At 50.2% G+C, this 24,662-nt stretch overlaps 2 protein-coding genes across 7 annotated transcripts; both read left to right on the forward strand.

Annotated features, from left to right (window-relative positions):
- The first annotated feature begins 281 nt into the window (after positions 1-281).
- On the forward strand, positions 282-8,711 carry ADAMTS4 (ADAM metallopeptidase with thrombospondin type 1 motif 4). Its single transcript, XM_053608160.1, has 9 exons — positions 282-1,329; positions 2,433-2,756; positions 3,013-3,145; positions 3,754-3,924; positions 4,913-5,199; positions 5,306-5,492; positions 5,750-5,925; positions 6,875-7,050; positions 7,525-8,711. The coding sequence occupies exons 1-9, from the start codon at positions 670-672 to the stop codon at positions 7,952-7,954; spliced, it is 2,544 nt and encodes an 847-aa protein (XP_053464135.1). The 5' UTR covers positions 282-669; the 3' UTR covers positions 7,955-8,711.
- A 10,277-nt stretch (positions 8,712-18,988) lies between these two features.
- On the forward strand, positions 18,989-24,651 carry B4GALT3 (beta-1,4-galactosyltransferase 3). Of its 6 annotated transcripts, none has more exons than XM_053608174.1 (8): positions 18,989-19,079; positions 19,882-20,027; positions 20,374-20,670; positions 21,208-21,443; positions 22,003-22,193; positions 22,321-22,443; positions 23,612-23,716; positions 23,946-24,651. In XM_053608174.1, exons 3-8 carry the CDS (start codon positions 20,409-20,411, stop codon positions 24,217-24,219), a joined length of 1,191 nt encoding a protein of 396 aa, XP_053464149.1. In that variant the 5' UTR covers positions 18,989-19,079; positions 19,882-20,027; positions 20,374-20,408; the 3' UTR covers positions 24,220-24,651. The 6 variants fall into 6 exon arrangements, with proteins under 6 accessions (XP_053464149.1, XP_053464148.1, XP_053464153.1 ...); XM_053608173.1 differs by having other exon boundaries at positions 20,397-20,670; XM_053608178.1 differs by having other exon boundaries at positions 18,990-19,079; positions 19,190-20,027; positions 20,397-20,670.
- The last annotated feature ends 11 nt before the right edge of the window (positions 24,652-24,662 follow it).

Genomic DNA, 24,662 nt, shown 5'->3' on the forward strand with positions numbered 1-24,662 from the left:
AAAAGGGAAAGAGACAGCTGAGGGCTGATTGTGGGGTTTGGGAAAAGGCTATGTCATCAGCTGGCCCAGTGCCTATAATCCATCCGGCTGCTAAAGATTCTCCTCCCCTGGGCAAGTCCCACTTTTTTTTTTTTTTAAAGGAAAACAAAAACTAGGATTTTGGGAAGCAATGATACACCCCTCTGAGTCCTACCGACAGAGCTCTGGCTGAGTGGCTTAGAGATTAGCCAATCGCAGGGCTCAGGATGCTTAAAAGAGCCGGTGCTGAGAGAGGCTGGGGAGAACTCACAGGGACACCCACAGACACATAGACACAAGAGAGACAGAGGAGGGAAGAGACAGAGACAAAGGCATAGTAGAAGAAGACAGAGACAGGGCAGGCAAAGAAGCAGCCCAGACAGAGTTGTACAGAGGGAGAGGCCAGAGAAGCTGCGGAAGGTACAGACAGGGAGAGACAAAGATCCAGGAGAGAAGGGCGCAGGAGAAGAATTGTGAGGAGCCAGACCATTGGGCACCTCTCCTAAGCCTGAGGGCTAAGTTTTTTGCATCTCCTCTGAAGGTCCCCAGCCCCTCTGAAAACTCTGCCTCTGACCTTGGCAGGAGTCCGAGCCCCCAGGCTACAGAGAGGAACTTTCCAAAGCTAGGGTGTGGAGGAACTTGGTGCCCCAGATGGCCTCAGTCCCTTCCAGCTACAGCACCAGTGCCATGTCCCGGACAGGCTTGCATCGCAGGAGGGGCTTGGCAGGGCGCTGGCTGTGGGGAATCCATCCCCGCCTACTGCTCCCCGTTGTGCCCCTCTCCAGGCTGCTTCTGCTGCTGCTGGCCTCCCTCCTGCCCTCAGCCCGGCCGGCCAGCCCCTTCCCCCGGGAGGAGGAGATCGTGTTTCCAGAGAAGCTTAACAGCAGCGTCCTGCCTGGCTCTGGCGCCCCTGCCAGGCTGTTGTACCGCTTACCGGCCTTTGGGGAGATGCTGCTACTAGAGTTGGAGCAGGACCCCGGCGTGCAGGTGGAGGGGCTGACAGTGCAGTACCTGGGCCAGACGCCTGAGCTGCTAGGTGGGGCAGAGCCAGGCACCTACCTGACGGGCACCATCAATGGAGATCCAGAGTCGGTGGCATCTCTGCATTGGGACGGGGGAGCCCTGCTAGGGGTGCTGCAGTATCGAGGGGCCGAACTCCACCTCCAGCCTCTGGAGGGGGGCACCCCTAACTCTGCAGGGGGACCTGGGGCTCACATCCTACGCCGGAAGAGTCCTGCCAGCAGCCAGGGTCCCATGTGCAACGTCAAGGCTCCACCTGGGAGCCCCAGCCCCAGCCCCCGAAGAGCCAAGGTAGGCAGCCCTGGAATCTGTGTCCTGCAGCGTCCTCCCGCCATGTCTGTCCTACTGACCCCTATTCACCCTCTCTCCACCCACTTGCACTTCTGGCCATCCTGCTTCCCTCCCTTTTGCCTGCCTTCCTCTCTCCACTATCCTCCTTCCTCAGGAAGGCTCTGGCCTCTCCTTGCCCCAGCCCTTCTCTCAGCCAGACCACTGATCCACTGAGGGTTCTAAGAGGTGGGTCAGAGACTTCAGGCTGGGAATGACCGCTCCCCATCCCCACCCACCCCTGCCTGGCCATGGCATCCTTTGCTGACACAGTCCCTGGCAATAAAGATCTCCTAACAGCCCCTTTGCCTTGGCTCTTTTCTCTGCCACAAATTTCATTTTCACTCCCACCCCCAGCTAAAGGAGTAAGGTTCAAGGCCCAAGGGATTGGCCTCTGGCTTCTGATGATGCCTTTAAAATTGTGCTGGCAAACTGCAAACTAGGGCAAGAGTGGGCAAGGGAGGGAAGGCATCCATACCTCCTCCTGGTCAATCCCCTTCCCACACTGCGGACTGACTGCACACGGCTGCCTGAGGCTCCATCCTTCCCTCCCTCCCACTTCGGGGCTCCCCCCTTCTTCCTTTCCTTCCTCCCTCCTCCCTCTGGAGCTTTAATCCAGACCAGACGCTCCCCTCCACACCCGCCACGCTGAGCTCTGGCCCTGGCCCTAGCTGCTGACTGAATCGTTCCTCCAACCACACAGGGCAGACACGTAGCAGCTCAGCCCTCCATCCCAACTCCCACAGGCCCTGGCCACACTCAGGCCTGGGGAACCCCACAGTCCTTCACAAAGGCAGCCCTGCTGCTTTCACCCATGCATCCCTGGGACATGGAGTCCCTTTCTCCTCCCTTTCTCAGAACCAGTGCTGATTCCTCAGAATTATGACAGAAGCCCTGAGATTTGGGGTTGCGGGGAGGGCCCAACCAAAACTGGTCAGGAGTCCTGTGGGCTATGCGGGGCCCAGCTGGCTCTGCTGAGTTCCAGACCCAGGAGGTGAGGGAGGGGAGAAGTGATCCACGGGTCTGGGAGTCTATTTCAGTATCCTCCTCTCCCTTTTTCTCTACAGCGCTTTGCTTCACTGAGTAGATTTGTGGAGACCCTGGTGGTGGCAGATGACAAGATGGCAGCATTTCATGGAGCAGGGCTAAAGCGCTACTTGCTGACAGTTATGGCAGCAGCAGCCAAGGCCTTCAAGCACCCAAGCATTCGCAACCCTGTCAGCTTGGTGGTGACTCGGCTAGTAATCCTGGGGTCAGGCCAGGAGGGACCCCAAGTGGGGCCCAGTGCTGCCCAGACCCTGCGCAGCTTCTGTGCCTGGCAGCGGGGCCTCAACACCCCTGAGGACTCGGACCCTGACCACTTTGACACAGCCATTCTGTTTACCCGTCAGGTGAGGCCCCTGTGAACACCAAAGGCCATGCCCTTGCATAGTTCCAAGAAGCACCACTACATAGATATTGTGGTGTAAATGGTGCTCCTGGGATTGTGTGACATGGTGCCTGGCCCTAGCCACACTGCCTTCCATGGCTGTCTGGGTCCTGACAGTGCTGAGTACTTAGTGCCCAGGTCCCTGGTAATCTGGACCTTATCTCAATGGAACCAGGTGTCTTGGCTCCCCATGCATCTCCTATGATCTGTCTCCATAGGACCTGTGTGGGGTCTCCACTTGTGACACTCTGGGGATGGCTGATGTGGGCACTGTGTGTGACCCAGCTCGAAGCTGCGCCATTGTGGAGGATGATGGGCTCCAATCAGCCTTCACTGCTGCTCATGAACTGGGTACGGTGGGGGTGGGGCTGTGGAGTAGTGGACTGGATGAGAGAGAGATCAGGGGTGAGGGGAGGGGATAGTGAGTTCACCTGGGTCTTTTTTTTTTTTTTTTTTTGTGGGTTTTGGCCAGGGCTGGGTTTGAACCTGCCACCTTCGGCATATGGGACCAGCGCCCTACCACTTTGAGTCACAGGCGCCGCCCTCACCTGGGTCTTAATGGGGCCCCAAGGTCTTTATTCCTTCTCCCCAGGCCTGGGTACAGGACTGACCCTTATCCTTCTCTGCTCTGGATATAGACAAATATTTAGATTTTCCTATTAAATACTGTAGGGTATGGAAACATGTGAATGTGTGTGTGCACGACATGTGTGTTTGGGGCAGGGAGTCAGTGAACGAATGTGGGCTTTCAGGGTTAGGGCACTGAGTATATTTTGGGAGAACAGGGAAGAGAGCAATGAGAGCTACATATTGGGAACCCTGAGAGCACCATTAAGGGACCACAGACAGGGTGGGACAGAGAATGGAGCTGACCAGCCACAGCTGCAACTAGGTTTATGAGCTTCTTGAAGGCACAGGGATGGGACCACTAGACTCTAGCAAGGTGTCTCCTCCCACAGGCCATGTCTTCAACATGCTCCATGACAACTCCAAGCCGTGTGTCAGTTTGAATGGGCCTGGGAGCACCTCCCGCCATGTCATGGCTCCTGTAATGGCTCATGTGGATCCAGAGGAGCCCTGGTCACCCTGTAGTGCCCGCTTCATCACTGACTTCCTGGACAATGGCTATGGTAAGCAGGTGGGACTCACCTTTCCTGTGTGGGACTCACTCCCTGCCCCCTCACCGCTCTCACTCTTACTGCATTCCACGTGAACAGATCGTTCCCCCCAGGTGTGCTTCCTCTGCAGTATGGGATGGACTGAGAAATGGCGCTGTCCCTGTGTGGTCCCCATTTCCTTCCATAATAAGTAACAGAGCTAGGGGAGGCAAATGTTGGCTCAAGAGAACTGACCTTCTAAGGGCCAGAACTGTCTACTAGAATGGGCTGGCTGTGAGAGAAGTGACTACCTTGTAGCTCAATGAAGTGAGCAAGAATAGCAGGATGAGGGGCGGCACTCACAGCTCAGTGGGTAGGCGCCGGCCACATGCACCAGGGCTGGTGGGTTCGAACCCAAGCCGGGCCTGATAAAACAAAAAAATAGCTGGGCATTGTGGCAGGCACCTGTAGTCCCAGCTACTCAGGAGGCTGTGGCAGGAGAATCACTTGAACCTAGGAGTTTGACGTTGCTGTGAGCTATGATGCCATGGCACTCTACCGAGGGTGACATAGTAAGACTCTGTCTCAATTAAAGAAAAAAAAAGGATAGCAGGATGACTTGCACTGGACAGAGATGTTGATGAGTCACAGACTTGAGCATTCTGTAAAATAGAATTAGAATAGGCAGAAGGACATGGTGCTCTGGTCCCTATCTGATTCTGTTCTTCAGGTATTTAGGGATGTGTAAGTTACCTCCTCTCACTGTGTTTGTAGCTGATATATCAAATGTATAAAATGATAATTACCTCAGAGGTGATTAAATGAGATGTGCTGGTCAAGCATTTAGCCAATGCTCATCACAGAATAAACATCTAGTAAACTGTAGCTGCCATGTAAAGCCTCATAGAGCCCTGGGATTTTCTAGGATCCATCAGGTTCTAGGGAGCCTGAGCTTCCAGCTGGCAGTCCTGAGTGCTCTTCTCAGTCCCTTCCTCACTTTATGCCCCAATCTCCTTTTCAGGGCACTGTCTCTTAGACAAGCCAGAGGCTCCCCTGCTTCTGCCTGTGACTTTCCCTGGCAAGGACTATGATGCTGACCGCCAGTGCCAGCTGACCTTTGGGCCCGATTCACACCATTGTCCACAGCTGCCGCCGCCCTGTGCTGCCCTCTGGTGTTCTGGCCATCTCAATGGTCATGCCATGTGCCAGACCAAGCACTCACCATGGGCTGATGGCACCCCCTGCGGGACCTCACAGGCCTGCATGGGTGGCCGCTGCCTCCACATGGACCAGCTTCAGGACTTCAATGTGAGATCTCAGGGCAGGGGTGGGAAAAGGGGCCTGAGGTGCAGAGACTGGTCATGAGCCCTGCAGGGGGTCCACTAATCCACTCTTTCATTCTGTGCCTCTGCAGATTCCACAGGCGGGTGGCTGGGGTCCCTGGGGAGCCTGGGGCGACTGCTCTCGGACCTGTGGGGGTGGTGTCCAGTTCTCCTCCCGGGACTGCACCAGGCCCGTCCCCCGAAACGGTGGCAAGTACTGTGAAGGCCGCCGTACCCGCTTCCGCTCCTGCAATGCTGAGGGCTGCCCGACTGGCTCAGGTGAGGGGAAGATGGACCCTCACCCTTGGGAGGAGGTGGCAGAGCAGGAAGGGTGCTCCCTTGAGTGCAGGCCCAAGAAGGCATTGATTGCCCTGGCTGATGAGGGGAGCAACTCTACCCCTGGGGAGCTATTCTTGGCAATCTGTTCGGGAGAGCAGCTCCATGCCATCTAGAGTCCTGGGGTGGTGGTGGAGGGGTTTGTAGACAATGAGAAGAGAGAGGGGTGCTAACTGTCCATGTCCATGTTGCCCCTACAGCACTGACCTTTCGTGAGGAGCAGTGTGCTGCCTACAATCACCGCACTGACCTCTTCAAGAGCTTCCCAGGGCCCATGGACTGGGTCCCTCGCTATACAGGTGTGGCCCCCCGAGACCAGTGCAAACTTACCTGCCAGGCCCGGGCACTAGGCTACTACTATGTGCTGGAACCACGGGTAAGGACCAGGACACCCCAGGCACTACCTATGCTCACATGTTACCCCACAATCCCTCTGCTTTCTGATGGCAAAGGTCTGCTGTCATTTCCACAGCCATGCCAGGCCAGCCCAGGCTGCCGCTCAGACTTATGTATTGAGTAAACAAGCTCCAGACTCTAGAAAAGTGGCGAAGAGGCTACTCTAGCCTGCCCTATTTCCCTCCACTTCTTTTCATCTCTCTCCTAATCTTCTAGTGCTACCTTTGGCGAGAAGTGTATGGCCTTTGGGGCTCATCCTTGGCCCTCCCTTTTCCATGGGTTCCTCTGTCAAATTACAGCAGTGGCCTCATTTGGCCCCATGGGACAACCAGTCACTCAAAGGACAGGAGATAAATAATGTCCCCACACACCCTCTGTGTGATAGTGTAGTGTGTTAAAGGTGAAGAAATGAAAAAACAAGCCCTACCAGAAGTTGGCTTCCTTAGCCCCTAATCTGGGAAGATTTCCTGCAGGTTGTCTGCCCTCTAGCGTCCATCTAGAGACAGTATCATCAGGGTTTAGGACTTTGTGCTGGGACTCAGACAGACCCGTATTTCCCACCTTGGCTCTTCTGCTTGCCATCTGTGTAACCTTTAAGGCAAGTTCCTTCATTTGTCTAAATCTTAGTGTTCCATCCCTAGAAACCTCAAATAGTGGTGGTGAGCTTTACGTTCATGTTTTTAAAGCACTTGGTGTACTACTGGATTCATAGTCAGTGCTCTGAAAATGGTGGCTTTTATAACTTTTATTGTCATCCTGATTATCACCCCATATGGGAGCCAGTGCTCACTCTGCACATCATCTCTACATCCCCCACCTCACCCAGCATTCCTGACATCCTTTTTCTGGTGGGACACGAGTCTTGTTTGGCTTACCAAACCCTCTTGACTTAGGAGAACACTTTGCATCATTCCTTCTCTTCTCCTCAGGTGGTGGACGGGACCCCCTGCTCCCCAGACAGCTCCTCCGTCTGTGTCCAGGGCCGCTGCATCCATGCTGGCTGTGACCGGATTATTGGCTCCAAAAAGAAGTTTGACAAGTGCATGGTGTGCGGTGGTGATGGTTCTGGCTGCAGCAAGCAGTCAGGCTCCTTCAGAAAATTCAGGTTCTTTCACGTTTTATTTCCTCTTTCTTCCAGACACTATTCTGGGTCCCAAGGATACAGAGGTGAACTCAGCACTGTTTCCACTCTCAAAGAGCTTACAGTCTAGTGGGGAGATAGAGGAGTAGACAGTTACAGCAGTGTCCCCCATGTCCAACAGGGGCCCCCCCAGAGTGGTGGGTGGGCATCAGGAAAGACTTCGTGGGGTGATCTCTGAACTGAGTCTTGTAGGGAGAGTAGGAATTGGGTAGGCGTGGCACCATGGAGGTGGGGCTTAGAAGGGCACATCAGTAAGGGGGCAGCAGGTGTAAATTTTCTGAGGAAAGAGGAGGGCACATTTGCATGTAGCTCTCATCTAGAATGAACAGCTCACAGCGGTTTGGGGAGACAATGCTCCTCACACACATGCGCAAACACAGCTTAGAAGGCTGAGGGCATTCAGGAGATGTTGAGCTCCCCTCTGTTCCTGTCGCACAGGTATGGATACAACAATGTGGTCACTATCCCTGCGGGGGCCACCCACATTCTTATCCGGCAGCAGGGAGCCCCTGGCGTCCGGAGTATCTACCTGGCCCTGAAACTCCCAGATGACTCCTACGCCCTCAATGGTGAATACACGCTGATGCCCTCTCCCACAGACGTGGTCCTGCCTGGGGCAGTCAGCTTGCGCTACAGCGGGGCCACTGCGGCGTCGGAGACACTATCAGGCCATGGGCCACTAGTCCAGCCTTTGACGCTACAAGTCCTGGTGGCTGGCAACCCCCAGAATGCACGCCTCCGGTACAGCTTCTTCGTGCCCCGGCCAGCGCCGGCAACACCACGCCCCACTCCCCAAGACTGGCTGCACCGCAGAGCACAGATTCTGGAGATCCTTCGGCGGCGGCGCCCCTGGGCGGGCAGAAAATAACCTTACCATCCCGGCTGCCCTTTCTGGGCACCCGGGCCTCGGACTTAGCTGGCAGAAATAGGGAGCTTCTGTGGCTGCCTTATGCTAAGACACAGTGGAGAGGGGTTTGGGCGTGGTCCCTGCCCCTCCTCTCTGCCCTACTGCGCAGGCTGGCCCTGCCCCGGTTTCCTGCCCTGGGAGGCAGCGATGGGTTGGCGGATGGCAGGGCTGAGAGACAGTCTCCTATAGAAACTGCCCCCTCTGCCCTGCGGGTCACAGGAGGGAGGGGGAAGGCAGAGTGGGCCCAAACCCCAGTTGTATTTATTTAGTATTTATTCACTTTTATTTAGCACCGGGGAAGGAGACAAGGACTAGGGTCCTGGGAAACATGACCTCCGCCCCTCATAGTCCTCACCCTGGCAAGAAATCCAGGATGGTGGTAATAGGCACAGGTGATCTGTGTGTGTTTGTGTGTAAGAAGATGTGTGTGCTCTTATGTATGAGGTACAACTTGCCCTGCGCTCCACTTCCTGAATATTTTGCTGGGGAGGGGGAAAAAAGTCATGGGTAAGATGGGCCTTCAGGGAGTGAGTGATTATCATATTTTTAAAATATAAATTGAATTCTGCTATTTATGTGCTCCTTTTGGAGTCAGACAGATGTGGGTTACACGCTGGCCCCATATCTCTGAGCATTAGTTTTCCCATTTGCCAGGAATAATACCTCCCTTAGAAGTCTGTTGTGAGAACTAAGTAATGTAAATAAAGAACTAGCACAATGCCTGCACTTAGGGAGTGCTCAGCAAATGGCAGCTGCTGTTACTTATTGCTACTGCTTTTCTGTTTTCCTACACCCTCCATAGGGTCTGCAATCACTTGTAAGTGACAAGATGCACATCAGTGGTGCCTGCCCTCACCCTGGATTCAATTCCCTTAGTTGGCAGAACCCTATCCTGGATTCTAAGGGGATATCAGAAAAAGAATGATTCTGTTCCTTACCTTTGGTGGCTCCTAATCACATGAAGGAGACATGATAAATGCTTGGTGCCAGACATGGTGGCATGCATCTGTAGTTCCAGTTGCTTGGGAGGCTAAGGCAGAATGTGGCTTGCACTTAAGAGTTCAAGGTTTCTTACCTGTTTTTCTTTTTTTTCTTTGAGACAGAGTCTCGCTTTGTCACCCTTGGTAGAGTGCCATGGTATCATAGCTCACAGCAACCTCAAACTCTTGGGTGCAACTGACCTTCTTGCTTCAGCCTCCCAAGTAGCTGGGACTACATACATGCACCACAATGCCCAACTTTTTTAGAGACAGGGTCTTGCTCTTGCTCAGGCTGGTCTCAAACTCAGCTCAGGTGATCCACTTACCTCAGCCTCCCAGAGTGCCAGGATTACAGGTGTGAGCCACTGTGCCTGGCTAGGAGTTCAAGGTTTCAATGAGCTGTGACTGTCCCTGTGAAATCACTGCATTCCAGTGGTTTCCAGTGACACCGTGAAACCCAATCTCTAAAATAAGTAAATAAACAAACACTTGGCTCAGCGCCCATAGCACAGTGGTTACGGCACAAGCCACATGCACTGAGGCTGGCTGGTTCAAGCCTGGCCCAGGCCAGCTAAACAACAATGTCAACTGCAACAAAAAATAGCTGGGCGTTGTGGCAGACACCTGTAGTCCCAGCTACTTGGGAGGCTGAGGCAAGAGAATCACTTAAGCCCAGGAGTTTGAGGTTGCTGTGAGCTGTGACTTCACAGCACTCCACTGAGGGCAACATAGTGAGTCTCTGTCTCAAAAATAAATAAATAAAAAATAAATAAATAAACAAACACTTGGCTACAAGTACAACTGATAAGAACATGAAGGTGCAAAAATAACAAGAACAACTACATCAATGTAAACACAAACTTAGTAGAGTGATAGTTGAAGAGCTTAGGGGAATTGTTAGCACTAGAGTGGTAGCAAATGGTCTGAATGTGAATTGGGGTTCAGCACCTGACTAGCTGGGTGGCACTGGTTAAGTCACTGGTGCTAAGTCTTAGATTGCTCATATGTGGAATGGAACTAATGATCCCTGTTCCCACAGACCACTCAGAACATTTGGGAACAAATGTTAAACTATTTTTAAAATAGTAAAGGTTATCAGCATGTGAGACCTCACCCTTATGACTGAGTGACTGGGACGCTGATCTCCTGAATTAACCATTAATTTCATAAAAGGATCGAGTCATGGTTTGCTAGGAATTAGGTAGAAAGGCAAAAAGAATGACCTGGAGAAGGACCTCAGAAGAGGCAGGTGGTCAGTGGTGGCAGAATAGTTGAGAAGTAGGATATTAGAGATAGTTCTGCCCGATGAAGTGGCTGTGCCTGTAGTCGCAGCTACTTGGGAGGCTGAGACAAGAGGATCAATTGAGATCAAGAGTTCTGGGCTGTAGTGCACTAAGCTGATCAGGTGTCCACACTAAGTTTGGCATCAATATGGTGACCTCCTGAGAGCCAGAGGCTACTAGGTTGCCTAAGGAGGAGTGAACCGGCCCAGGTCAGAAACAGAGCAGGTCAAAACTCCTGTGCTGATCAGTAATAGGATTGTGCCTATGAACAGCCACTGCCTTCCAGCCGGGGCAACATAGTGAGACTGTCATCCCTAAAAAAAGAAAAAGAAATAAATAGAGACACAGGTCTGTTCTTCCTTCTGAGCAAGGCCATTTTGTTTGAGAAAGACTTGGGCAGTCCCATGTGTCATGGATGGAACAGGGAGGGCAGGGGGGCCTGGCAAGAATCTGGAGTTTTGAATGGCAGAAGCAAGACTGCTGGGGATTGGGGAAGGGGCAAGATAAGGGGGTGAGTGAGGAATGCTAAGTAAAGAAGACCGTGATATAAGGGGTACAGAGGGTAGAATGGGGAGCCAAAGGCACTTGACTCTGCTGTGGCAGTCCTGAGCAGGGCTGCTGGACATTGCTTGGGATACAGAGCAGGGATTATGAAATGGAGGCAGGCCATGGGGGGTTGTGGTGGTTACGTGTTCTGTGCTCACTGGAGCTGGGCTTTGCTAATCAAGTTCTGTACTAGGCAGTGCCTTACACAGCACCCTCTGCTTTACACCACCCGGCACAGTGCCTGCTCCCTCTGCAGCAATGAGAAGAGGGCCACCCACATGCTCTTCTCTCTAGTAAACATGGCTCCCGCTGCTGTGCCTGGCGCTCTGGCCTTTCCTCTGGCCCTCCTACCAACCAGGCTGGAGGTGGTAGGAACAGGAGAATGGGACAAGGCCAAAGCAATCTTTATTGCTCTTACCTAGTTAGCAAAGCTGGACTGCCAATAATATGCTTCTGCACCTTAATACCATGAGCTCAGGGTTCAATAAATAGAGCTCTGTGTTAAGTAGACGTGAGGTACAAAAACAATATATCGCTGTGTCTTAATGGGTTCAAAATGCATTCTGGGAAGCAGATCAATAACGAACAGTACCAGGAATAGAAAAAAGATAAGGGCCCCGTGAACTGGGCAGAAACTAAGCCCTGACTTAATGGGCTATCAATAGGGTGGTGAAAGGTGAGTCTTGGGCTGGGCTCTGGGTAGCATATAATCATGATAGCCCTTCCCATCCCACGTTTCTATAATGCTCATGGTGATTCACACTTCATAAATCACTTTCACATGTGTTTATTTTTTATTTTTTATTTTTTCTGAGACACAGTCTCACTCACAGCAACCTCAAACTCTTGGGCTCAAGCAATTCTCTTGCCTCAGCCTCCCAAGTAGCTGGGACTACACACGCCTGCCACAATACCTAGCTATTTTTAGAGATGAGGTCTCGCTTTGGCTCAGGGTGGTCTCAAACTCATGAGCTCAAGAAGAAGTTTCTCTGAGAAGGGGACTAAGCTTAGGTGTGGAGCTAGAGTGAGAGGGGCACAGAGAGTGATCCCATAAAGACATATGATGCACATCACAGCAGCCCTCAGCACCAGGCAAGGCCTGGCCCCATTCTGGAATGGTTTTCCCCATCTCACCTGTCCCAGACCTAAGTTGTATGTAGCTCTACCTAATATTCTGAAGTCAGGAGTCCAACAAGTTCTTGCTAAGAATTTGAGGGGCATAGTCCTCTGCCTGCCACAAGAGCCAAGATAATATTGCCCTCATGGGCCTGACCTGGGTTGTGGACATCCAAGCTGCAGCAGAAACAAGAATAACAGGAAAGAGTCATTAAGACAGTTTAAGTATTTGGTCCTGGCGGTGAAAGGAGGGAATCAGGAGGATATGGAAAAAGAAGAGGCAGTGACTGATGAGGGAGTGGGCAACCTGTCCCTAGAGAAGTTTCAGGCAGAGTTTGGACAACCATTTTAGGGGGATGGCAAGTGTGGTGTATAAGTATGTGTTTGAGGTAGGGGAAGAGGCCAAAGCAATAACTTAGTTGGGGAAATTTCTTCTTTTTCTTTTCTTTTCTTTCTTTTGAAGACAGAGTTTCACTTTTGTTGCCCTCTGTAGAGCACTGTGGCATCACAGCTCACAGCAACCTCAAACTCTTGGGCTTAAGTGATTCTCTTGCCTCAACCTCTCAAGTAGCTGGGACTACAGGTGCCTGTCACAGTGCCCGGCTGTTTTTGTTTGTTTGTTTTAGCAGGCCTGGGCCAGATTTGAACCCACCAGCCCTGGTGCATGTGGCTAGCACCCTAACCACTGAACTATGGGCGCCCAGCCCAGGGGCAATTTCTTTCTTTCTTTTTTTTTTGAGATAGAGCCTCAAGCTGTCACCCTGGGTAGAGTGCTGTGGCATCACAGCTCACAGAAACCTCCAACTCTTGGGCTCAAGAGATTCTCCTGCCTCTGCCTCCCAAGTAGCTGGGACTACAGGTGCCTGCCACAATGTCTGGCTATTTTTTGGTTGCAGCCATTGTTGTTTGGCAGGCCCGGGCTGGATTCGAACCCACCAGCTTAGGTGTATGTGGCTGGTGTCTTAGCTGTTTGAGCCACAGGCGCCGAGCTGGCAATTTCTTTAAACTTCTTCTGCCCCTGAGGTTCTCTGGTTCTGTGGTTAGAGGAGAAGAAATCTAGGCATTTGTTCAGCCTCTATTTGTATGATGGAGGTGGGAGAGCATTTGCACTTCTATTCCATCTCTAGCCTCACTTTATAAAGCTCCATACGGTATTACAGTATTTTGTTCTCTAAAATGCAGAGACAGTGACAAAGCCAGGATCTCATCAGTCAGGGCTTTGGCTGGGGGGAAGGAGGAAGAAAATGAATTTCAACATATTAATATTTTATTGGCTAAGAGGTTGTTTCTGAACCAATTGAATAGCTTTCCCATGGACTGTTGCTGGGGGGAAGCCAAAATCATTGGCAGCAAGAGTAACCAGATGACAACTGGAGGAAACCACCAGTTCTAAAAATGCTCAGAAGGAGGGGGGTGTGGAGGTAGGGGAGCAACAATACTGAACAACTTCCCCAGACAGGACCTTATATGGGGAGAGGCCCAGAGTACTTAAGTAGCCATAGGAAGGAAAGGGAGGGGAGGAAGTACATTTAAGCATCCCTATAGTCTTTGGGCAGCCAGCAACAGGCTTCACAAATCCATACAAATGGGCCTGAAAATGAGTCTGAAGAGTAAAATATATTCATTAGCCTAATCTCCCATTGAGAATTGACTGTTTATCTCATTTGTTTACTCAATAAATAAGTCATTGGGTTGTGGACTGTTGTAATCATACTCTCACAGCATCTGGAAAGGACAGAGATTTTTGGAGACAAATGTAATGATGTGACCTTAAATTACTTGATCACTGTGAACCTCAGTTTCCTTAGCTGTAAAATGGGTATACTACTATGTGCCCTATGGAGGGGCTGTCAGAACTTAAGATTTTATTACTAATGTAAATGTTTGACACTGTCTCTGGCTTGTAGTAAGTGGTCAATACATGCTGACTCTCCTTCCTTTGCCTCTCCCCCTTAAATCCCTGCATTGGTATGAGAAAGTATTAATAATTGTACCAAGGAACTGTCTAGATCTAAAATGGGCTATTGTAGAATTTGTGTCAAAAGTTCTGGGTTGGCCAGGTGTGGTGGCTCACACCTGTAATCCTAGCACTTTGGGAGGTCAAGGCCGGTGGACTGCTTGAGCTCATGAGTTTAAGACTAGCCTGAGCAAGAGCAAGAGCCTATCTCTACTAAAAATAGAAAAACTAGCTGGGTATTGTGGGGCTGCCTATAGTCCTAGCTACTCAGGAGGCTGAGGCAGGAGGATCACTTGAGCCCAGGTGTTTGAGGTTTCTGTGAGCTGTCACACCATAGCACTCTACCGAGGGTGACTAAGTGAAACTCTGACTCAAAAAAAAAAGTTCTGGGTTGCATTCAGAACTCTCTTCTCAGAAGTTCAGTCTGATGTCTGAGACAATCAGATAGGACAGAAATTCCAGACCCATGTGACAGGTGCCAGGACAGATAAGGAGGAGCACTTAGCGCAGAATGTGCAGTCACAGAAGAGTTCCAGGAGGAGGTGGGGTCTTCCCTGCCTAGAAGGAAGCTGAAAGACTCCAGGGACTCCAAGGAGAGTTGGGGAGAAGGAAGGATTTCGTTTGCTAGGTCACTTCCAGGCCTCTTCTTTATCATGCAAAACCAAAATGAAATAGAGAACAGATCTGAAGCTGGAGAATAATATGATAAAGAGCTGAGTGGGGGAGAGATTTGGTTAAGGGGATTGGGAAGGATAGTTTTGAGGAGGAGCTGCCTTCCAGTAAGAAAATGTTGAATGAGGGCGGCGCCTGTGGCTCAGTGAGTAGGGCGCCGGCCCCATATGCCGAGGGTGGCGGGTTCAAACCCAGCCCCGGCCAAACTGCAACAAAAAAATAGCCGGGCGTTGTGGCGGGCGCCTGTGGTCCCAGCTGCTTGGGAGGCTGAGGCAAGAGAATCGCGTAAGCCCAAGAGTTAGAGGTTGCTGTGAGCCGTGTGATGCCACGGCACTCTACCCGAGGGCGGTACAGTGAGACTCTGTCTCTACCAAAAAAAAAAAAAAAAAAAAGAAAGAAAATGTTGAATGAGAGAAAAGAGCTCTCAGTTTAGACTATACATTACAATGTGCTCCTGCTCCACTCCTCCTCCCCTCTGCCTCTCACGTTTCCTTGAGAAATTAAGTAGAGATTTAAATTAGTTTCTGAGTACTAGATTGGCTTGTTATGAGTTATGGCTGGGCCACTACAGGCCCCAGGACTTACTCAGAATATACAAGGACAGGATGTTGTGGTGGAAACTAGCAAATTTGAATTTAAGTTTTCAGAAATGAAGCAGTTCTGGGTGATGACTAAGTCCAGGGAGTGGCCAGGGTGAAATGGAGTGGAAGTGAAGGTTCTCGAAAATAGGGAGCTTAGAAATGAATGCAGGGTAGTAGTAGTAGACCGCAGATAGAAAAAGGAAGTTGGGCATGATAGTGGACACCTGTAGTCCCAGCTACTTGGGAGGGAAAGGTGGAAGGATCACTTGCCTTCTCTGTCTAGGAACTTGAGGGTGGAGAGGGTATAGAAAGTGAAGGTCAGTTATGCAAGAACAGAACACCATGGAGGAGCAGAGGCTTGGAGGAATGGTCCTCTGGGAGAGCCACATTTCATTTATCTGCATAAGTCTGTCTTTTCCACTATACAGTGAGATCCTTAACAAAATCAGGGCTTTTACTTGGCTCCTATTTGTGCTCAAAATGCAGATGTATTGAATATCTTCTGACTGCTGACACTTTTCCACAGTTTCTACCAATTATCACAAAACTCCTTAAGATGGGATTCAATTGACAGATGAAACCCAGGGAATGTACTGCTCAGTCACATAGCCAAAGGGTTTCAAAGACAGTATTGTATTCAATCCCAGTATTATGTCTCTCTTTTTTTTTTTTTGGAGACAGAGTCTCACTCTGATGCCCCAAGCTAGAGTGCCATGGCGTCAGCCTACCTCACAGCAACCTCAAACTATTAGGCTGAAGCCATCCTCCTGTTTTAGCCTCCCAATAGCTAGGACTACAGATGCCCACCCCCACACCCAGCTAAGTTTGACTATTTTTAGTAGAAACAGGTCTCCCTCTTGCTTAGGCTGGTCTTGAACTCCTGAGCTCAAGTGATACTCCCACCTCAGGAGCCTCCCAGAGTGCTAAGATCACAGATGTGAGCCACCACACTCACCCGCAAATTATTTCATTTCAAATCTCCACCCTTCTCCACAAATGTTCTTCTTCCTAACGTTTCTCATTAAATGGCACCACCCAGTGGTCTAAATTAGAAATCTGGGCCTCATCTTGGAGTCCTGTAACTCCCTGACTTGGCACATTCTGTCAATCACCAAGTCCTGTTTGCCTCCCGAAAGTTCACAAAGATACTTTCTTCTCTCCGGTTCCACTGATATTACCTTGTTTTGCATATGCTCCACCTTAGTCCTGGATTTCTGCAGAATCTTCTAGTCTCCCTGGCTCCAGCCTTGACCTCTTCAATTATGCTCTGCAGTAGAGTTCCTAGAGTTCCTAAAATTCTGATCATTGCACTCTGTTTAGAGCAGTTTAATACCTTCTGTTTGCCCTAAGTATAAAAACTAAACTCTTTTAATTTTTGGAGTTTATGGAATCTTTCATTATCTGGCACCTGCTTACCTCTCCAGTACCACATTTCAACATTTCCTTCACTCTGTTGTCTAGCCTTACTGAATTTTTTTTTTTTTGAGATAGAGTCTCACTCTGTTGTTCCAGGCTAGAGTGCCCTGGTGTCAGGCTAGATCAGAGCAACCTCAAACTGCTCTGAGGGCTCAGAGGAGCCTATTCAAGTCATCTTCCTGAGTAGCTGGAACCACAGCTAATTTTTCTATTTTTGGTAGAGAGGGGGTCTCACTCTTGCCCAGGCTAATCTCCACTCCCGAGCTCAAGAGATCTTCCTGCCTCCACCTCTTAGAGTGCTAGGATTACAGGCATGAGCCACCAAGCCTGGCCAGTACTGAACCATTTTAAATCTCTCAAACTCCCTAATTTCTTCCTCATTTCCAGATTTTTTTTGAGACAAAGTGTCTCACTCTGTCACCCTGGGTAGAGTTACATGGCATCATAGCTGACAGCAACCTCAAATTCTTGGGCTCAAGCGATCCTCTTGCCTCAGCCTCCCAAGTAGCTGGGACTACAGGTGCCTGCCACAACGCTCGGCTATTTTTAAAGACAGGGTCTAGCTCTTGCTCAGGCTAGTCTCAAACTCTCGAGCTCAGGCAATCCAACCACCTTGGCCTCCTGGAGTGCTAGGACTACAGGTGTGTGCCACCAAGCCCGGCCACATTTCCAGATTTTTGTACTGAAGGTTTCCTCTTTCTAGAACATTCTTCATCTGTCAAAAAAAAATAATTTTCAGGAAAAGGTAAAATTATGGCTCTCCTACTGGTAAAGAAAAAAACTTTTTTTTTGTTTTGTTTTTTTTGGCCAGGGCTGGGCTCAAACCCGCCACCCTTAGCATATGGGGCTGGCACTCTACTCCTTGAGCCAAAGGCGCCACCCCAAGAAAAAATTATTGACACTTGTTAAAACGGTAAGGAAGACTTTGTTCACAACTATTATGATAGGTGAAAAGTCTGTCCCAAAAAGAGATAGAGATCATGCCTAAATTCCAATACAACAAGGACAAAGAGAGATTAATGGTCAGTGATTCAGTTTGCATATTGACTTTTTGGTTAAAAAGAGAAAAAACAAAGAAAAGATAGTCAATAAGCAGAATGAAGGAGTCAGTGGAAAACTATATGGGGGTGGTGGTGGTGAATTCTTGCTAAACTGACTTAACAGGACTTTACAGGATGGTTGCTGAAGGCAGGTGAGGGTGATCAGATATCAAGGATGGGGGTGGGGATTTTCCCTAAACTGACTTGGCAGGCCCAAACTGCTAAAACTGGCTAGGCAGGCCCCAGACAGGGCCCAAGGACAAGACTTAGGCAAAGGGGAGCTCAGAGGAGCCTATTTAAAGTTTGGTTAAGGAGATAGTCTTTGTCAAAACCCATATAAAAATGAATGCATGTTGATTTTATTTAACTCATAAAGGAACTGGCAAATGGTAAAACTGGTGCAAAAGAAAATCTAAGACAGACATATTTAAAGATCAAGAATACAGAAAAAAATAAGAAAATGGAGGCCAAAACTGCCCTCCTCCCCCAATAGGGAGAGTAAGAGGTTAACTGAATTTCTACCAGACAGGACCGAATTTTCATGCAATGGAGTTACCTCCACGGAGTTGTAAAACAAGTCCCATGAAAACAGAATCTTTAAAGCAGAGGATCTGCTGTAGACAGGTTTCCCAGCAGTCTGGAGGGCCTTTTGGGAATCTCCATGTGTGCCGCCGTGAGGTGCCATTTCTGGGATGGGGAGTCTATGCCGCTATATTGTTTACCTCTTCCCTCTCCTACCCTGACCCTGAGCTTTTGGAGGTCGATCCTGTGAGTTATTCAAGTCTCTTACTATTTATTTCCTTAGCGTGAACATCTGCTTCTAAGAAACACAGCATGCTAGGGGATAGTGGAAGCCACTGTTAAGGGAGCATCCACGTCCTTCTTTGACACTGCCTTTCCCTCCACATTTAATTTTTCATTGTTTCATTAACTGACGGTTCCTATTTCCAAGCCTGTGGGATACAATGGGAATACAAAAATTCATAGGCAGTCTGCAACGCTCTGGCCAGCGTGAGAAACAATTTTGATACTAAGTGGCATCATTTAGGTTGCAGGGTGAGCCGACACACTGGGAGAGGGGCTCAGCCTACGCCGGGGTGATAGTGAGGTCGTCGGGCGCACCAGAAACTGCCTCATGGGCCTCTTGACAGTCTCGGCCCTAATGAAAAGGAACAGTTTGAGTTACTGCTTTTACAAATCTGAGGGAAGAGAAATGGAATCCCACTAGCAGTCTGCGAGGCGGGGATAAGCCCCGCGTCTGCTCCCGCCTCCAGCCTAGATCACATTTGCGCCTGGCCAGGAGAGGTTGCGCTACGGCACCAGCCCTGTTAGACCTTCTACGCTAGGACCCTGAGCTCCCCTGGCCCGGGCGGCCTGCCCTAGGCCCCGCCCCGTGCGTGCCGGCCCCGCCCCCGCAGCGCCCGCTTCCAAAATGGCGGCAGCAGTACCTTTCCGGCTGTCGCGGTGGCGGTGATGACGGGCAGGGAAAGACCAGGTATGTAGGCTGGGCACGGTGGGAAGAGAGGCCTGGGAGAAAGGCACGGGTGGTTGGAAGGGTGAGAAGTTTTGGGTAAGGCCTGGAGACAAGCAGTGATGGGGTCCCAGGTGGAAGAATGGACGGGAGCCGGGCAGGCTCACATTGCAAGGTAGAGAAAACGCAAGAGGAGATTGGGACGGGATGGGCGTGCTTCGAAAGAACTGGGTTTTAGCCTTCTGCACAGCGCTGGCCACACCCTTCCAGGTGAGCCTGCTCAGGTACCCAAGACCGTCTCTGCCCCAGCCCTCCCTCTCGCTTTTTCAGTTCATCCTCCCCACCCCCGCTAGGACTGGAAAAAGGTAGAAAAGGTGGAGAACGCCACCCCCCACTCTCTCCGCTGCGCTCCGGGCTGTTTGCTTGCAGCTCCCAGGTGGTCACGCTCCCTGCACCTGCGGAGCTAGGTCCCAGGCATGTGAGGAACCGAAGGAGCCTGTTTCCTACTTCGTCCTGGGTACTCCTGAGGCCACTCCATGGTCCTGTCATGACTGTCCCTCTCCCCTTGAACGAGTTCTCGATCTGGGAGAAAACAGTGTCTCCGTTAGCTGACCTACCTCCAGTCCTCAAACAAGTCCTCCTATTGGGGTTAGGGTAGGCGGTTGGTTAGGTAGGAACCTGACACTGGGTGAGAGATCAGCATCTCCTACTGCTCTTTTCTTTCCAACCACTTTCCCTCAATTCCCTTGCTGGAAAACTGGCTTCATCCTGATCCTGATCTCTGCCTGTGCAGGTGGTTAGTTATCTTTTACCACTTCTGTTCCAGCTGAGTCCAAATTCACTGCTGGAGCGCTGGATGGCACCTTTTTTTGTCCTCTGTGACATTCCCAATTTTAGATAATGCCTCACATCTCTGTCCCCCCGGGAGCCCCTGGAGCCCCCATGATCCCGAAGAAGACAGCTTGAACCTAGGTGAGTCTGTCTCTTTCCCTCTAAAATTGGAAGAGGGGTTCTCCAGAGACTCTTCAGAAATGAACATGGGACTTGAATGATGTAAGCATTCTTGGGGGTGGGGATTAAGAGTAGATGGTGGGTGTGGTTTGGGAGGAGATGGAGGAAAGTGAAATTTGGGCTTAAGTGACAGGTTGTAGGGCTGCTGGTGGTGACATTCTATTTCGTTCCCTTGTGTGAATGTACACCTGTGTGCTCCCTTCTGTGACTTTGTTCTCTGCCTGTTTTTCTTCTTTACCCTTGGCACCACCTTCATTCTTACCTGCTGATCTCCCTGCTGGCTTGTTCTCTTCCTGCCTACCCCCAGAACTCCCCTCTCTCCCTCCCCAGACCTCACCCAGGATGTTGCGGAGGCTGCTGGAGCGGCCCTGCACGCTGGCCCTGCTTGTGGGCTCCCAGCTGGCTGTCATGATGTATCTGTCACTGGGGGGCTTCCGAAGCCTCAGTGCCCTATTTGGCCGAGATCAAGGGCCGACATTTGACTATTCTCACCCCCGTGATGTCTACAGTAACCTCAGTCACCTGCCTGGGGCCCCTGTTGCCCCAGGGGGTCCTCCAGCTCCTCAAGGTCTGCCCTACTGTCCAGAACGATCTCCTCTTTTAGGTGAGTGCAGGAGAAAGGAATAGGTGAAGGAAAAGACAAAGTATCAGGGCAGGGAGGTTTGGATAGGCAGGGAGTGGGACTTAGAAAAAAAAATGTACTGTGAAGTAGGCTGATGTTGAGATAGACTCTGAATTTGGAGTTTAGACTAGGCTCCTGGCTTGGGCCACAACTTTCCATTGCCTGCCCATTAATGGGTTTTTCCCGCCCCAGGTTAGGAATTATTTTCCTTATAGATGAGCCCTAGCTTAATTAGTTAGTTGGAAGGTTCTGTTCCTTCCATCCTTCAACTGTAGCTTCCATCCTCGTGAGATAGGAGGAAGTTATGGTCTTCTAAGAGGATAGGCTAGAAAAGGAGCCTGCACCTTCCAGACTTAGTAATGCTGTCCCAGTGATGGGGAGCCCAAGGCTTGTGAGATTTCTGATTGAGCCCTGGGGGGGAAATGAGGCCCAGAACCAGACTGTCAAGGTCAGAGGTATTCCTAGGTCATGTTCATTCTTCTCTCTTTGACCCCTGAACTTGCCATTCCTTTCGGACAGTGGGCCCTGTGTTAGTGTCCTTCAGCCCAGTGCCATCACTGGCAGAGATTGTGGAGCGGAACCCCCGGGTGGAACCTGGGGGCCGATACCGCCCTGCAGAGTGCGAGCCACGCTCTCGAACAGCCGTCATTGTGCCCCATCGTGCCCGGGAGCATCACCTGCGCTTGCTGCTCTACCACCTGCACCCCTTCTTACAGCGCCAGCAGCTTGCTTATGGCATCTATGTCATCCACCAGGTACCTCCGGTCCCATCCTACTCTGACTTTCTTATATAGAAGCTTCAAGCAAATGGCACTCCAGTCTCCTCCAATGGGACCTTAGAATTATTTTAAGAAGGCCACATTATTGAATGTGAAAAAGCACCTGGCCTTGTTCTTCCAAACTTTTTAGTCCCATACTTCTCATTTTATTTAGGGTATCCCACTCTCTCATATTCTTTGAAAAGTGTTTTATGCAAATTTGGAATTGGACACATCTGGGCTAAAGTTCTAGTTTTGCCATTTGTTATATATGTGACCGTGAACAACATATTTAACCCTCTAAAATGAGGCAGAGAGTAATAGACAATATGGCATCTATTTCACATGGTTGCTGGTGTCAAGATTAAATGCTAAACAGGAGCATTTAAGTATCAGGCACATACTGATAATGCAAGAAAAACTTGTTGAGTGACTAAATGAAAAAAATAGCTTGTTCTTTTCCCTTTGATTTTCCTCTTTCTGCTTTTATCTTTCAGTCCCCCTCTTTTCCATGCTACCTATAAACATAGTTGGCTATGCCTCTGTTATCTTCCAGGCTGGAAATGGAACATTTAATAGAGCAAAGCTGCTGAATGTTGGGGTACGGGAGGCTCTGCGTGATGAAGAGTGGGACTGTCTGTTCTTGCATGATGTGGACCTTTTGCCAGAAAATGACCACAATCTGTATGTGTGTGACCCCCGGGGACCCCGCCATGTTGCTGTTGCCATGAACAAGTTTGGATACAGGTAGAGGGCATGGAAGGGTGCTGGGCAGCAGGGAACCCACCATCCAACAGAAGGAGAGCCTGAGGGATTGTGGGTGGGGATGTCTCCCCAGAAGACTTGTGAAATGCAAGGATCTTTTCCTCCCTAGCCTCCCATACCCGCAGTACTTTGGAGGTGTCTCAGCGCTCACTCCTGACCAGTACCTGAAGATGAATGGCTTCCCCAATGAATACTGGGGCTGGGGTGGTGAGGATGACGACATTGCTACCAGGTCAGACTTTGTGCTACAACCTCCCTCCCCACCCCAGCCTGGATCCTTGTCCTCCAAGACCCCTTGTAGCCCTAGACCTTCAATTCTAACTTTTAGTTCCCTGCTCCTACACTGAGTCCATTTTTTCCCCTTAATCTTCAAAGTACACCAAGTCAGGCTTTGCATGCTACTGTCCATTCTGTCATCTTTCAGTCTCAGGACTAGTTATATTTCTAGGAGAGGAGAGAGATCAATAGGAAATAGTATCATGGGATCCCAGAGCTTTACAGGGACCTAGAGATAGTTTAGTCCCATCATGTGCTAGGGTTGCATCCAGACTACTTCCCACGGGGGTGGGGAGAGGGGCTATACTCCATATAACCCAGAATTGCTCTATTTAAAAAAAAAAATGGGGGAGGGGCAGCACCATTGACATGATGCCAGCTCATTTTTTAGCATGAGAAACATGCTGACCTTCAGCCTCTGCTGACCCAATTTCATGTCTGTGGTGTGAATATTTGGGCTTGGTATGCTGAACCAATTTCCTCCCCTCCCCCCTGCGTCCTCTGGGATGACATTTTTATGTGAATTCTCATCCTTAGCATGTGTCTAAAACACTCAGCAAATTCTAAATGTACATCTTTCATTCCTTCCCAGGCCATCTCCTTAACTTCTGTGTGTCCCAGCTGGGTTGTTGCAAGGTCCTCATTACTTGGTCCATCCTTTTCTTAACCATGGGGGAGTGGGGAGAAGTTGGAGAACTCAACCACTATGCTAAATGACAATTGCTGAGCTTTGAGCTGCAATTCCCAGTCTTATCCTTTTGACAAAATAGCCACTCTCCCTGCCCTTCCCAGACTACAAGGACAACTCCTGGGAGCCATTTAGGAAGCAAAGGGAGGAGGAGGCACAAACCTACCTCTGCCAATTGTTTAAAGGCCCCAGGGTGCCTGGCACTGGGCCCTGGGGATTTGGATACATCCAGCTTTCACATTCTCTTCAGCCATTTCCGTCTTGTCTTTCTGTTTGACTCCCCCTCCCACCGCATTTTTTTTGCCTAACTAGTAATAATTGTTCTTTGTGTACAGAAACATGAATCCTTTCCTTGCTGGCCTTAGCACTTCTTGTTCACCTGTTAGCTGCTTTCCTCTACTCTAGATCCTCCAAGATCCCCTCCTTTTTCTCATAGGGTGCGCCTCGCTGGGATGAAGATCTCTCGCCCCCCAACATCTGTGGGACACTACAAGATGGTGAAGCATCGAGGAGATAAGGGCAATGAAGAAAATCCCCACAGGTAGGAAGGAAGGACTGCCTGGGAGTTCTTACTGGATCTTCAGGGTTTTGTGCCTCTAGGTAGAAAACTCTGAAAGGTCTTTAGATTCCTGGCTGTTCCTTTCTTTTTTTTTTTTTTATTGATATTAAATCATAGCTGTGTACATAATGCGATCATGGGGCACCATACACTGGTTTTATAAACAGTTCTGTTCCTTTCTTGATCTTAGTCTCCAACCTTTAACCCTCAGATTTGACCTCCTGGTCCGTACTCAGAATTCCTGGACACAAGATGGAATGAACTCATTGACATACCGATTGCTGGCTCGAGAACTGGGTCCTCTTTATACCAACGTCACAGCAGACATTGGGACTGACCCTCGGGGTCCCCGGGGTCCCTCTGGCCCCCGTTACCCACCTGGTTCTTCCCAAGCCTTCCGTCAAGAGATGCTGCAGCGCCGGCCCCCATCCAGGCCTGGCCCTCTACCTACTGCCAACCACACAGCCCTCCGTGGTTCACATTGACTCCTCCTTCCTCCCAACTTAATCATGAAACTGAATTTGAGGGGTTGTATTCTCTCCCTACCCCAACTCCTCACTACTCTTAGAGGGATGTGGGAGAACTGAACTCTAGTGCTATACTGGGGGACAGGGGTCTCTCCTCACTGCTGGACTGGAGCTGGGCTCCTCTAGACCTGTGGGTCCCTCTTTCTAGGGTCTCTGCAGGGCTTATGACTGTGAATCCTTAATATCATGATTTTATGTGATGGGCTGGACCCCAAGCCCCTTCCTCTTCCATGGAGAGAAGAGTGATCTGGCTTCTCCTGGGAAGTTGTTTGGTGAAGGAAACCCCTCCCTGGGCAATTTGTGCCAGTGTTGGGGTAGCTCCCTCACTGGCCCTAGCTCAGAGGGCTGGGATTTTGATATATTTTCTAATAAAGGACATTGTTGTCTTGCCTCTGCTCCTG

The sequence above is a fragment of the Nycticebus coucang genome, chromosome 10, assembly GCF_027406575.1.
Source record: "Nycticebus coucang isolate mNycCou1 chromosome 10, mNycCou1.pri, whole genome shotgun sequence".
Lineage (NCBI taxonomy): Eukaryota > Metazoa > Chordata > Mammalia > Primates > Lorisidae > Nycticebus > Nycticebus coucang.

Bases quoted from the DNA above. Each gene is read 5' to 3' on its own strand.
- ADAMTS4 (XM_053608160.1), top strand. From the start codon at position 670: ATGGCCTCAGTCCCTTCCAGCTACAGCACCAGTGCCATGTCCCGGACA. The intron at 3,146-3,753 runs GTACGGTGGGGG...CTCCTCCCACAG, and splicing joins CACTGCTGCTCATGAACTGG to GCCATGTCTTCAACATGCTC. The intron at 3,925-4,912 runs GTAAGCAGGTGG...TCTCCTTTTCAG, and splicing joins CTTCCTGGACAATGGCTATG to GGCACTGTCTCTTAGACAAG.
- B4GALT3 (XM_053608174.1), top strand. From the start codon at position 20,409: ATGTTGCGGAGGCTGCTGGAGCGGCCCTGCACGCTGGCCCTGCTTGTG. The intron at 20,671-21,207 runs GTGAGTGCAGGA...CCTTTCGGACAG, and splicing joins AGAACGATCTCCTCTTTTAG to TGGGCCCTGTGTTAGTGTCC. The intron at 22,194-22,320 runs GTAGAGGGCATG...TTTCCTCCCTAG, and splicing joins ATGAACAAGTTTGGATACAG to CCTCCCATACCCGCAGTACT.